Below are 14,346 nucleotides of genomic sequence, written 5' to 3' on the forward strand. Positions count from 1 at the left end.
CTCCGGTTTTTGATTCTAAAGCCTTATTAAAATGTTTGAGTTGAGTCTTGGTTAATGATAATTTGTTTGGACCACCACTAGAAGTTTGATCTTTTTTTAGTTATATTTTTGTTCCGCATTTACTCGCAAGTTTTGATTGTAATTTTTCACCCGACCGGATGTTAGAGTGACATTAACGTGACTATACGATATTTTCATAATATGATAAACGATTTAATTACATGTTTTCTACTGGTGCGTCAACAACTCGCATTCGTCCACCAACACCTTCAAGTAACATTGCTTTGTCTGAAAAAATAACTGCAACTGCTCTGTAATTTAGCACCACCAAGGGGGTTTACACGAGCTCTAAAGTGAATATCAACAATAGATTGTCTAGATAAATCAAGATGTTCCAATGAAAAATAATAGATCGGATACAGAATTGTAAAATCTAGTTCTGATATTTGTAGACCACTATCTATATTTTCATCACATCCCACGAAAGTCATTAACCGATGATATGCACGTGCTACATGATATCTGTCAAAATTTAATAATATATCTTCCGATGGTTCTTTTTGTCCATTTATTCGTAAGGAGACTTCACTAACTGCAAGTGTGTCAAATATCATATGATTACGTTCTTGTCAATTTAGTCAATTGTCAATTTAGTCGATTAGCAAATTGTAAAGCGATAAATATATGCCTCAGCGCAAAAACTCCTTGTTGTGATGCTAATTGCCATGTAAATAACACAGCAATATTACTTTGAACGCTATCTGTGGTCATTGTCAACCATGATAGCAATGATTTACCACCTGAAGCCATAAAAGAAAATAATGTTTGTTCTTCAGCAATTGATGGAGTCATTACTGGCATCCACCGTGAAAATTTTATTAATCTTACCATACAATTGTGAGCAGCAGCAGGAGGCCAGATTGCATCATTGTCATTCGCTTTTCTTACAAGTACAACTGTATGTTTAGCTCCAAAAATAACTTGTCTAACATTTCTACAAAATCCAATGATATGAGATAGTTGAATTGTACATGAAAACGCTTCTTCGCCGTTTAACGTTGTTCTGCGTGCAGCAAAACCTCAGTTGCATTGATTGATATAATGGCTGGTGTAGCTGCATCTCCTGCAGCAGTTCTTACATTTCCCTCAACTGCATTGACAGGTTCAGGATGATCAGATGTATCTTTTGCAAACATCATTGATGCAACGGCTGATCTTGTATAATCATCTAACTATCTTGCAAGACCAATTATTGTTGTAGCAACATCAACGTCTTTTTGAATTGTTTGAACATTTCTTCCATCAATAATATATTTGGCGCTGTCAAACAATGTCATAATGCCATTATTAACACATCCAACTATATCACCAATTGCAACTCCTGTACCATGATCTTGAAAATTTCTACTTTCTACTTCAATAAATGCTTCGGCGGGTAGGAAATATCTACTTGTATCTTGAAATTGTAATTCGATTCTTCCACGCCAGTCTGGTTGTCTTGCGTCGTAAGAGTAAAATTGATAATCACGTATAGATTCACCTTTGAGAACTGGTGTGTCCATATCGAACGCTGGATCGGATATACGTTTAAACATTTTATTATAATTGTTATCGTCTAACACGAAGACCACTTCCTGCTATTAAACTTGCCGTTATATTTTTGTCTTTTTCATTTTCTAACAGGGGTACACCAGCCAACTTGATTTATAATTTTAATGACATTTGCAGTCATAACTTCAGTGCTGGGCAATTTTACTAGTTGCGGTTTTCGTCTAATTACCCGTGCTAGTCTATCCTTGATTGTCGACAACGCTTTACCGGCAAGATTATCAATAGCGCCGATGCCTTTATCACGAACAAAATAAATAGCTTTCGTTCCTAGTTGTTTTGCAATCGGTATTGCTTTTGGGGCTATTCTTCTAAATAGACCGATTCCATCTCCGAAAGTTGTTTTATAGGCAAGTAATCTCGAATTTACTAATCTAACCATGACTGTTCTACGTTCAGCATGGTGTATAATCATTTATTTATTATTTATTTATCTAATCACTGCGAAAATCATCAGAAATTTCAACAATGAGATAATGCATAATTAATCAAAAATGTGTACAAAGCCTTTTGTTTCAAGAATTGGATTTTGTAACTTGCATCGCGTGAAGCACAATAACCAGAAGTTATTAGCGCTTCAAACCATAAAGAAATTAGTTGTGTATATTATTTTTGTCTATACAACAGTCAAGATATTTAGTCCTGATAATGTCTATACAACCATCAAGATATTTAGTCTTGATAATGTCTATACGAAAGTCAAGATATTTAGTCCTGATAATGTCTATACGAAAGTCAAGAGATTTAGTCCTGATAATGTCTATACAACAGTCAAGATATTTAGACCTGATAATGTCTATACAACCATCAAGATATTTAGACCTGATAATGTCCATACGAAAGTCAAGATATTTAGACCTGATAATGTCTATACAACCGTCTAGATATTTAGTCCTAATAATGTCTTTACAACAGTCAATCTTTTTAGTCACGATAATGTCTGTACAACTGCCAAGATATTTATATCTGATAATGTCTATACAACAGTCAATACATTTATCTCTGATAATATCTATACAACAGTCAAGATATTTTTAATTTTTATTTTACGTCGTTGATCTTTGTTCAGTCTAGCAAATAAACTAGGTCCCGATTTCTCTAAGCATTTAGTCCTCATGAAATCAATTAAAGGGTCACACCATATGCGTGTGTGTGATGTAGATTTTTAACGTAGCTTTAATAATTTGTCAGTCATATCGCTACGATGTCTGCAGCGGGGCAGTTTATAGTGATGTCTAGCAGTGGGGCATCATGCCGCAGACTTGTAGCATGATGTCCCCACCCAGTCACATTACCCTGACACCAGGCCGACCAGTCCTAACACTAACCTCTTAATGCCAAGCACCCAACGAGGCAGCTGTTAGTACCATTTTTATAATTCTTTGGTATGACTCTGCCTGGGTTCGAACCCGCGACCTCTCTAACCTCTAGGCCACCGGAGCGGTCTTAGAAAATGAGTAATAAATTGTATGTATGCTATATATAAAAACAGAGTGGTACATATATAGCTGCGTTATAAATGCAAATGCATGTAAAACAAACACAAAATGTCACATTATTAGATTGGTATTTGTTTTATTGTCACGTGTTTTTCTACAAGCAATCGAATATTCCAAGAACATGCACGAGTGATAAGACAAATTTGCATAAGCACGATCTGTTGTCTGATCTAAATATGAAAAACAGATCTTTACTCTCTTTTATGCATGATTCATTGTACCAAGAACGGCTCCTTGAGACGAAATTATGTTACGTGTGTCATCATTTTCGGTTACAATAAAAACAATCTAGTTGGATAGTTAAGAATGATATGATTCCAGAATAATAACCTACTAATTCCAGTTTACTTTGATGTTGTCAGTGAGCCATTTGAGTTATGGTCACAGAACCAAACATCACGTTATAATGTATATTCAACGAGACTTGTTCTGTGATGCATTCGCTTAGTTATGCCTACATTTAAAGATGAAGACGGGTTCGATAACCCGACGATATGCGGTTATTAGGCGTAATATACGTGATTTCAATACCTCATTTTAATGTGGCGTATAGTAATGCAAATAGAACCAAAAATGAACGATGTAACTCGAAATAAAAATATAATCTACTCCGACGTTCATGCTTTGCATGCAGAAACAGAGTACACGTTTCAAACGATGATAAGGAGTATTCGGCACAGTATATATTATCCTTGTAGGGCATGGCTTGTATGAAGTGAACGAACAATAGTACATATTTGTGTCAAGAAAGTAATCAAAATGGCTTTACTGTAGCGCCATAGTTCCGACACGAATATTACCTTCGTCTGAATTTCGAAAAAGACTGGATAATATCGAATTCTTCAATACAGTATTTCATATTAGTCTATGGCATTACTTGTAAGCTAACTGAAGTGAAGGAACGACGGCACAGATTTGTGTCACACATGCAGTCTGAAGAATGTTACTGTAGCACCATATGTATCACAAGAATGTGACCTTGGAAGAGGTAATTTGTAACTTGTCATTTAGGTGTCGACCTGTCCGATCGGGCACTTAACACCTGCTTCGTCAATTCCTCGAATGCCTGAAAATAAATAAATTGTGTATTGTCAGAGCTAATTTAGCAAATAATTTCTTTGAATTCTAAATGGTTTTGAGATATGCATAGAATGTTTATATAAATGTCATCAGATGTAAACCAATCTATATTGTATGTCAATATAGTTGCAAAACAATCCTCCGCCCCCCCCCCCCCCCCGCTCTCTATCTCTTGACTGGTATAGCTATCGAATAGGCTTCAGTATCGATACTTAAATCAACAAGCTCTCTAGTGTCAATACAATGTGTTTCAGAGGGTGCCTCTTAATCGTGCAACTTTAGTTAGTTTTAAGATTACAACTTATACAACAATTAAACATACACGTAACGAATGCATCTGCTATGAGTTACAGCGGGGGGGGGGGCCTACGATTTTCTTTTCATTTATATTATTTTATATGCTATTATCTGAAGATAATTATTTTGTTTTCAAATTATTGATTGGATATAACCGTATGCTATTTTGTCAGAAACAAACAAATCACAGCGATATATCAGTTCCAGCTAATGACAGACGGAAATCATTTTGTAAAGAGGGTCAGCCGACTGCCCCAGAATATCAAATCGCTGCTCCATTATATAATTGCGGTATGTCGTGATATGTGTTGTAGTATGTACAGAAATAACGTAGTGAACTACGGTGCAAGCTTTCTCGTGGTACACGGTTCTAATTAATGTGTGTGTGTGTGTGTGTGTGTGTGTGTGTGTGCGCATATGAAGAATCATTCGAATCCGTTATTAATTTTGAACAGAAGTAGCGACATAAAAAACACGAACATAACCAAGCAATAATTAAGGTCCTGGTTTGTCATATCCAGACATAGGAATACTATTTCCATATAAGTCACAACGTAAACATACTATCTATTTTAGTATTTTAAGAAGAGAGATTGTTTCAGTGATAAAGGAAATCTACCTCAATTTCTGCCATAACCGAGGGGTCTACTTCCCGCTTTGGTGATGTTGCACTGGACGAGCTGCTACAGCTAGTAGTACTTCTTTGACGAGAGGTTCGCTGGGATTTGGAATCCGTGAAGCTTAGATCTAATTTTAAATCACTGTCCTTAGATTTATGAGAAAGCTTAGTCAAATCAATGACACTATTGTCGGACATACTGTCCTCTTGGCTGTCATATCCGTTAAAGTCACTGATTGAATCTCTGGAGCGGAAAATATCACCATTCGTTTCATCTGTTTTACCTGACTTTTGTTGCTTTCGCTTCGAAAATGTTCTTGTAGTCCATTTTTGCATTGCAGTTTTTAAACTATTTGTGTGGTGCATACTTGGGTCCATTTCTGAGGAAGTGACGTCCTCGTCGTCAGAGGGAAATGCGGTCCGACTTAAGTATTTCCGATTTTGGTTATAATCCAAGATGTCTGAACTTGTACTGCCTTTCTTACACTCGGTCAAATCTAAGTCGATTTTGTGAAGTTTGTGAGTAAGTTGCTTTAACTGTTCTTTCAGATATATGTTTTTACTCTCATCTGCCTTCTTTTTGTTCCCAAAACTGAATAAGCCTTTCTTAGGCTGGATTTGTTTCTGAATTGTGTCTGCCTGCAATGCGAAGATACATTAACATTTAGGAGAAAATCAGAATTGACGTTATACTTCTGCATTTAATTTATTTTTGTACATGAAACGTTGAACAATAATATAACATGACAACAGTCCAATTCCTGTCAGAACTTAATGAGTCTTTCAACAGGTTTATTATAATTTAAAGGTTTACTGACTGTATTATGAGAATTCAGCAACATTATCAAATATAAAGGTTTTTTTTACCACATTTGACTTAGTCAATTAGTGAGCTAAACTCTTCACCACTAAAACGGTTTCCAATAAAAGTCATATAATAGTTTGAAAAATAGATTGAAAAAAACTATTAAACTTCAAGAAACACAGCATTTATATTTTTATGAGGGGGAAATTCTTTAAAAAGTATTTCATTATATGCAGATCATAAAATTCCCTTTAATGTTTAATCTGAATGAGCAAAATTACATCAGTAACATTCAAACGAGATGGCGTATAAAACCCAATGGATACGTGTTCACCATGTATTCACTGTGCACTCTATGAAATATATTCCCTACCTTGATCTGTGTGGAAAATCTGCGCTGCCGTAATCTTACTACGTCGCTCATTCTCTGTTCCTCGGACGTCAATTCACAATTAGGATTCGTTTGTCTGTCATTCTCGAGTCCGGAACTTTTCTGCTTCTAAAAATGAAAGTAATGAACGATGAAAAATGGGAAACTGAATGTATCGCGGTACACAGATTTTGGAAATTTCTGGACGAATTGTGGACTAGACTTATCAGGTACCTGTATCGAAAATCGAAATTAATTGCGAAATATATCTCCTAAATGGCGTTAATGAACAATCTCTGTGTCGCCAGTCTGAACCATGGTGACCAATTGAAAAGTTTAAACCTTAGAACAATATCATCCCCAAGCGTGCCGGTGTCCTTCAGTTTCAAGGAGTCTTAAGTAAAAATTCCAGTGAGTGTACATTTTAAAAAATTCTTCGCTTTTCCTGTGGGAAAACTTTCTATTTCAGCCGCAGAACTTTGGCTTGGAAATGGTCTCTTGGAGCATGTATACCAAATGATACCCTTGACTTTGGAAAAGAGACATGTTTCTACTCCATCCGCAGACCTTAGGCTTAGAAATGGCCTCTTGGAACGTTTAAACCAAATGATACCCTTAACTTTGGAAAAAAGACATTAAACGTTATGTGGAAGCTGTTAGAGATAATTTGCAAAACCGACGGATCATCGGGGTAAAGTCATAAAGTTTCCAAGGCGATATTGTTGAGTTCTGCCCCCTCCTGAATTTCAGAGAAGTGTGAAGTGTTAATAGCGTGTGTATGGCGTCATATCTGCTGCCTGGTGGCTAACGGAGCGAAACAGGAACGGAAGTCATCCTTCCTCCTACCCCACGTTCCGTCATCTGGTGCCTTTGAGAACTATGTTGGCTTTTTTTGGTGCCCTAGTGGTGGGGATCCTTCCTGATTTTTGGTACCAACTCTGAAACAAGGGTTAAGCTTTAGAACTTTGGTCCAATATGACGTATTCCTATTTGGTAGCCTGATTAAGAACTACACTACATCAGTATGGAAATGTAGGTTGTGCGACAGTGATTGTGAACTTAAATTCGGCATTATGGTGTTCCTTAAAAATATAGACGTGGAGCTAAAGCAACCCTTGGCGCGGGCCATCTTCTTTGATGGTGCAATGGAGCTGAAAAGCATATATTGTACTGCTCTGTTCATAAAACGCACCGTCTGCAAGACTGACTCGGAAGTAACTACAGACGGGCTAAGATGCTTTAATATTGCTGCAAGACACCACTGACATCAAATCGAGCAAAGATCCTATTGCAACGACATTTTTTCCACCGGTTGTTGTGTACGAAGAAAAGATTCCATATCCATATACAGACCGATGAGGGTTTTGAAAGTCTGCGACGAATCGATCGACGGCTAAGACTTCAGTTTAAAAATAGGCGTTTGCGTCTCATCCAAAGCTTCATGGCGATCTGAGGATAATACGTTACTTTTAAAAAGGTATGTTGTCGTTTGTCTTGAAGCCTAACATACGTCAGCGACTTGGCCAAACTCTGGTAGTTGTTTTAATGTCCGCTAGATTTTCCTGGCCAATACATATATCAATGCTGCTATAGTGTAAGATGCCAACGATGACGTAAGATGATGAAAAGCTCTGGTCGTAGAAGCGGTAAAATGCCTTCGAACAGTGCGTTGAAGGCTGAGAGTCCTCTCGGGGCATCAAGTCGTCAGGTCGAGGAGGAAAGACGTCGCTTGCTAGCGTCAGTCACCAAAACACACAAAAAAAACGATGCATATGATGAAGCGTGAAAAGCCTGCCGAAACAAACGATTAACTAGACCTGTGTTTCATCAAAATTTGTGACAGTTATCTCCAAATATTCATCGAAAGAATTGTCGAATCAGGATACAGGACTGGATCGACGCCACAGACAAGCACTGGGTGTGGCAGAGCCAATACCGTTGCTGGAACTCTAGTATCGACCGTCATTACATTCAGGAGGCTTTCTTCGATGTCGGCGCCATGACTATAAGAAATCCGAGTCAGAGCCGATGCTGGGACTAGCGATTCCTGATGTTATATATTTCATGAAGCTGGGAATGTAAATACTGGGAAAATAAATCAATGTACCCAGTTCCATGAACGCCATGCGTAGGTTGAGACTGTATTGTACGCAGTTGATTAATATCTGATGCCATGGTTCTGTGTTGGGTCTATTGAAAAGAACTGTTCTGGTGGTGGAGACAAGTGCATGGCTGGCGCACTATGCGCAGTCCGTGATAATGTGGCCTGCTAATTCTCTTCTGGACCTATGTGTTCCCCGTCTTCAAGGTCACAAAAAGTAGAAAGCTCTTAACTGGGGAGGCTTCGGCGGCGATACTGATGTATGGAGTTCGCAATTTTCTGGTGCCTTTTTATTGCACTCTCACGTTCTCGCCTAATGTGTTTGTCCATGACGGTCGCCCATACATTTACTGATCTTCGTATGCGTAAATTGCAGGTATGATACAAACTGCAGCCCATACAACTCAGGCAGAAAACATGATTATCATCCACCTTCATAAAAACGACTGCAATCCATGCACTTTCTCCTGCCCCTTGTATTGGTACCCCTAATTATATAGATCAACACAACGGTATAAACGTGTCAAGCGCCGCGTGAACATAGTGTGAAGAGGACGCTAATGACGAGTGAAAATGTCAAAAATAGTTATATGAACCACCTTGTATGAAAATTACTTGACAAAACTGATATATCATGTTTTGTACTGAACAAACTGAAATGCTATAGAGAATACGATGTCGGAATGGCACCTATCTGCATACCCTAATATAGGATGGATAATACCGTGTAACATATGTGTGACTGACTGTGACGAGCAAGAAATAAGCAGAAATGACGCTGATATATAATCCTCTGCGAGAGAAAGCTCTTTTCAATTTCTCCGGTAGTGAAAAGCACACGTCAGAATTCTTTTTAAAAAGAACGTGCTTCCAAGCACGAACGGAAGTGAAAACTGATGTATGGATGGGTAATTGGTGCCAATGTGAGATCGTAGGTGAGCAAACAACCTTTAGTACTTTTTGTTGCTTAAACAAGCTTGCGGTGGCTTGAAATTAGAAGATACGGGTGTACTCCTTATTAACTATACTCTTTAATTAATCCTGCTCTATTTTAAACATATGCATTTCACGTTAAGTCTACCAAAATGTTTCAAGATGTATATTTGCTCGCCCAAAATATCAGTTATTGTAGAGGCCAAATTCCAAATTACAGTTTCGTGTTTTGAATATGTTTGAATTCCTTATGGGGAAAAAAACCTCAAAGAAAAGAAAAAAGGAATCCGGACATAAGGCTTATAAGATAAGGAACTATTTTATTAAGGACTGTTTACGCTGGCATGTATCGACTTTATATAAGCATTCAGGATGTACCTCGTAATGCGGTTGTTTGGTTCGGTATGGTTATCACATGGTTCGATGCGCTCAGAGTGAATGTTCGAATTTATAAAAGTGTTTCAAATCTTGCGACGAAATTAGAAAAGACTAGCCCATCTCAGTTTCTTCGAATTTGTCTAGATAACGACCCGAGTCACATACGCCAAACTTCATACCAGCGGATGTATATGAAAATAGTTCGTTGTCATTACAGGGACGGGTGAAACATGCTGAATTTTCGGGCCTGTTTGAAGCAGATGTTCTAGTTCTGACAGAAAAATAGGATAAAACCGTCAGATAAAGTGAAACTATTTTATTGTGGATTGTAAGGGCTGAAAACACGAGTCCCATGGTAGGGCAATTGTCAACGCAGAGAAGGAACCACAGGCAAACAACATACGCGTGATGAATGGAAAATTTACCACAAATGTTAAGCGCAAAGTTCTTTTAAACGACTAGAATACATGACAAAAAGATACAAATATGAAAATCTATAGATTGTTTTAATCTTTATTTTTGCCATGTATTTATCACAACAACAGTGAAATCTCCTTTCTAGAAGACCTTTGGTGTTTTGTCTTTAAATCGGCAATGAAATGGCGGACATATAACAATGTTTACAATAATTACGCTCTCCGTTACGGATCACTGCCATCTCACCTCTGTCTGCGTTGGTTTGAGTCTCTCATTCGGCTAATGGGGGTTGGTGAGAAAGCTTGCCAGTAGCTTCTCGAGGGTCGGTGGTTCTTTCCGGGGTTTTCCCGGATTCTTCCTCCACCATTAATAGCGGAAGACATGTATAGCCTATCGTGTGCTGAAAAATGGCGCTAAACCCTACAACAACAACAACAACAACAATAATTGAAATCCTTAATAATTATTCATAAACCTGACCTGAATCGTATCTCATCTACTGGCGTTATAATTCAACAGCAGAACGTGTAAAGAAAAAGAAATCCAAATCTTTCATAAAAGAACAAACACATTTATGATACATTGCAATCGATCATAGAAGCAAAAGAAGTCATTCAAGCTTTATCATGGTTACGTTTTTTGTTTTCTCGTGGTACGGTTCTTAATGTTAAAATACTCTGCATTACTGGAAGCACCCTCTACATAATATCGTGCTCAGAACAGTAACGTATGGTGGAGGGGAGAGGGGCGATTCAGGCCGTTATTTTCTTACACCTTCATTTTTTCTAACGAGTAAAACTTTCTGTCTAACTTTCGCTGCAGTGATTCTCGATTCGGGGGTCGAAGACTGATCAGCATCTTCAAAACGAAGGCGTTCAAACGACATGCCACGAAGGTTTACATTGCTTAAAGACTACATTTTTAGAAGTCTTGATTTCGTCAAATTTGTCTTTAAATCAAATGGGCGTTTCAACTTTAGAATATTTTAGAATTAGACTAAATAAACCCCAAATATCAAATAATTATTGGGGTGAAAGAAATTCAGAGTAAAAATACGCATGCTTACTCTTTGCCGTTCTGCTTGCTTCCTCTCTAACTCGTATTTCTGTCTGAGCATTTCTTCCAGTAGCTTCTGTTTGACTGACTGCCTCAAGTCTAACGCCTCATTCTGCACTGTGGTTTCACAGCCTACAGGTAAAGAATACAGTGGTGTGGTTATGTTAGATATGCAGTACTTATGCAGCATCATTACCTTTAGTCAGGTGAAAATGTGTCTAATTTTTTCCCTGTTGAAGCCGTGTGACATACCCAAGTGTGTGATGTCAAATATACCTAATTTTGAATCGGTATTATTGGAGAACCCTCAAGGTAATGAAGATTGACCTTCTGTTGGCCTTAAAGAATCTCCAGCATTATACGATAACACGGTTTCTCCTATCCCTTCGGTTCTATTTATTAATTTTTTTATTTTTTTTATTATTTTGTTTCTATTTTATGTTTTGATTTTTTCTGTTTCTTTTTGTGTGTTTTTTGTTGTTATTTTTGTTTGTTGTTTTCTAAACTGATAAATACTGAAACATCTCCGACATTGTACAGAAACCCCAAAATAATGATTCGTTTTGCAAATGTTTTATATTACGTTCACTTATCGCCAGATGCCTGTAAGTGCATTATAAAATTATATATTATAGCCCTGAATTTTGATTCAGCTAACTTTGTTTAAGTTATTAAACTGCCGTCATTAAATGTGTTCCTCAAATATATCCTTAAACCTGATTTGATAAAAAAAAAATCCATTCATTCTTGTTTACATTATCATGATCACGAGCCAGAGCAACTAAAACCCTCAGTCAAAACATTGGGCTTTCAAATCAGTTTCAGAGTGTGGACTATCCATGAACATTGTGGTGCAACTCAATAAATCCGTGATAAAAAATTGTTTTTCGTATATAAAGTCAATGTGTTTCTAAGCCCAAATGTGGAACAAAAAAAAAACATTAAAAAAAACTGACCTTTGACTTATCCAAAAGGTCAGTTAGATCTGATTTTAGTATCATTCACAAAGGCTTTACTATGCTGGTGTTCAAATATATGCCAATATTCTTCCAAATCAATTACATCTTGCAAGAAGTCCTTTGAGTGGAAGTCCCACGGCAATGCCACCATTGTGGCTCGAGGTGTACAGATCCCATGGGTTTCCAGATTGTTACTGTGGCCGCAGTTTGCATGTGAGAAAACAAACATTTTAATTCAGAACCAGCCAGTTATTGATAGTGTTTTAGTGCAAACAAAAACCATGTCAAAATAACCATCTGTTCCGGAAAAGTATCCACATCAATAATTTCAGAATATCTGTCAGGCTGCCATTTATGAAATGAGATGAGGAATCTTTTAGGAACAATTATATATTTTTAAAGAAGCTGTTATTAGAACCATTCTGTCAGAAGAAGTAGCTGTAAAGAGATTTTGCCATATGACGAGAAGTCTTTTAGTGAAAACTCTATGTCCGCAAAACCATCTCTTCAAGAGGATTAGGAACGGCAACATATGCAAACTGGTCGCTGTAGCCATCATGTAAACCATTTCCATTTAGGACCAAGTAGATATTAAAGTAACTCTCTTAATAAAAGCCCAATATCTAAATTACTGCATGTTTAGGAAAAGTAACAATACTTATATTTCAAAGATGGCTACCATGGCAACCATATTTCAGGTTTGGTCCGTACAGTTTTCGTTTAGGACAACTACATATCCTACGAGGTCGTTGAGTGAAAAGAAAAGTTGCGACGACTATCTGTTCGGAAGAAATAACCATAACAAATGTGTCGAAGATGACCGCGATGACTTCACATTAGAGGATAAACGGCATTTGCTGAGGTTTGCTTTTTAACGCTCTTGTAGGGGATATTGTTTTCTCCTTCTTTACTGCTACTGACAATTTGACCGATTCACAGAGTGTAGCTATATATGTTAGCTTATCTGTTCTGAAAAGCAATAATAGTCCGATCCTATGTCCTTGCTCCGTCTATTCCAGTTATGCGTCAAGCAAACAGTGGCTCAATGTTTCGGCAGATGTGATGAAGTTTGGATCTAATGTGGATATAATTCGTTCTTAAATTAAATAACTTGGCAATATCCCTTGATAAAGTTTAAAGTTTACATAAAGAATCAGTCGAAATAGTTATTTATCTCGGCAACTGGCATTGTTAAAAGCTATAGATTCACACGTGCGCTGTAGATAATTGACAGCCTTAATACGTTGATCTAAGAGCATCATCGCCATCTCAATTCATCGACATATCTGCTACTTAGGTTGGCTGTTCTGCGCTTTTCGTATTCAATAGTTCAAACATATTGGACATCAAAATAGAAATGGATGACCTATTGAAGCTACAACTATATATTCCAATGCAATTCCTATCCTCCAGAGTTTCGACTTGCATATTTGAAACTTATCGGTCATATTTTTAAAACTGTTCAGTGAATTTGAATACCTATTGGTATGCATGTCAATTCACTTCCTATGCCAGCTTTTCAGAGTTAAGTTTTCAGGTAATTTTCATTTTACTAGTAATTATGGAATAAAGCATACAGCGTGTCCTAATCAAGTTATAATCTTTTCAACAACGGCATCTAAACATTTGCAGGTGGTGCTAGATAATTATTAAATTTGCTTCCGGGTTTTGTTTCTCTGTAGTAATTCGCGTCTGAAATGTTTACCATCATTCAAAGTTGATCTGCTTAGTCATCCAGATTATGTGATTTATAAGCCACTGCATCGTGTGAGACTTACCTGAGCACGTGGATCCTTCTATCAGATCGTCGTCATCACTAGCATTTAGTTTTGAATCAGAAGAGATCCTCATGGTGTTAACCAGGTGTTCACACCACTCAGTCATTATCTCCCTTGTATCAGCAGAGAGGTAGACTGTACTGAAAACCTGAAATAAAGTTGAATGGAGCATTTAGATTCTTGATTTATAGGAAAACGGTGAGCACAGTTATAAATATATGAGTCTGAGAAAGAAAGAAAGAAAGAAAGAGAGAAAGAAAGAAAGAAAGAAAGAAAGAAAGAAAGAAAGAAAGAAAGAAAGAAAGAAAGAAAGAAAGGGTGAGCACAGTTATAAATATATGAGTCTGAGAAGGAAAGAAAGAAAGAAAGAAAGAAAGAAAAGTCAAAATTTAAGCAGCTTAGACGTTTCAGTCATTTCTTTCTTTCTTTCCCATTTCAGAGAGCAA

The 14,346-nt window shown here is 37.2% G+C and overlaps 1 protein-coding gene across 3 annotated transcripts in view; it reads right to left on the bottom strand.

Moving 5' to 3' along the window:
- Positions 1 to 3,163: 3,163 nt before the first annotated feature.
- The window catches only part of LOC149774468 (uncharacterized), a 149,127-nt gene continuing 137,944 nt past the window's right edge, over positions 3,164 to 14,346 (bottom strand). For all 3 annotated transcript variants that reach the window (XM_089945206.1, XM_089945208.1, XM_089945207.1), the window contains exons 5-9: positions 13,901 to 14,048; positions 11,174 to 11,295; positions 6,282 to 6,407; positions 5,104 to 5,742; positions 3,164 to 4,173 (exon numbers count right to left, since the gene is read on the bottom strand). In XM_089945206.1, the coding sequence (XP_089801332.1) occupies positions 4,111 to 4,173; positions 5,104 to 5,742; positions 6,282 to 6,407; positions 11,174 to 11,295; positions 13,901 to 14,048 (1,098 nt within the window). In that variant the 3' untranslated portion in view covers positions 3,164 to 4,110. The remainder of the gene's footprint in view (positions 4,174 to 5,103; positions 5,743 to 6,281; positions 6,408 to 11,173; positions 11,296 to 13,900; positions 14,049 to 14,346) is intronic.

Source organism: Sinohyriopsis cumingii, unplaced genomic scaffold, assembly GCF_028554795.1.
Source record: "Sinohyriopsis cumingii isolate HCF-2022 unplaced genomic scaffold, ASM2855479v2 utg000229l, whole genome shotgun sequence".
Taxonomy (NCBI): domain Eukaryota; kingdom Metazoa; phylum Mollusca; class Bivalvia; order Unionida; family Unionidae; genus Sinohyriopsis; species Sinohyriopsis cumingii.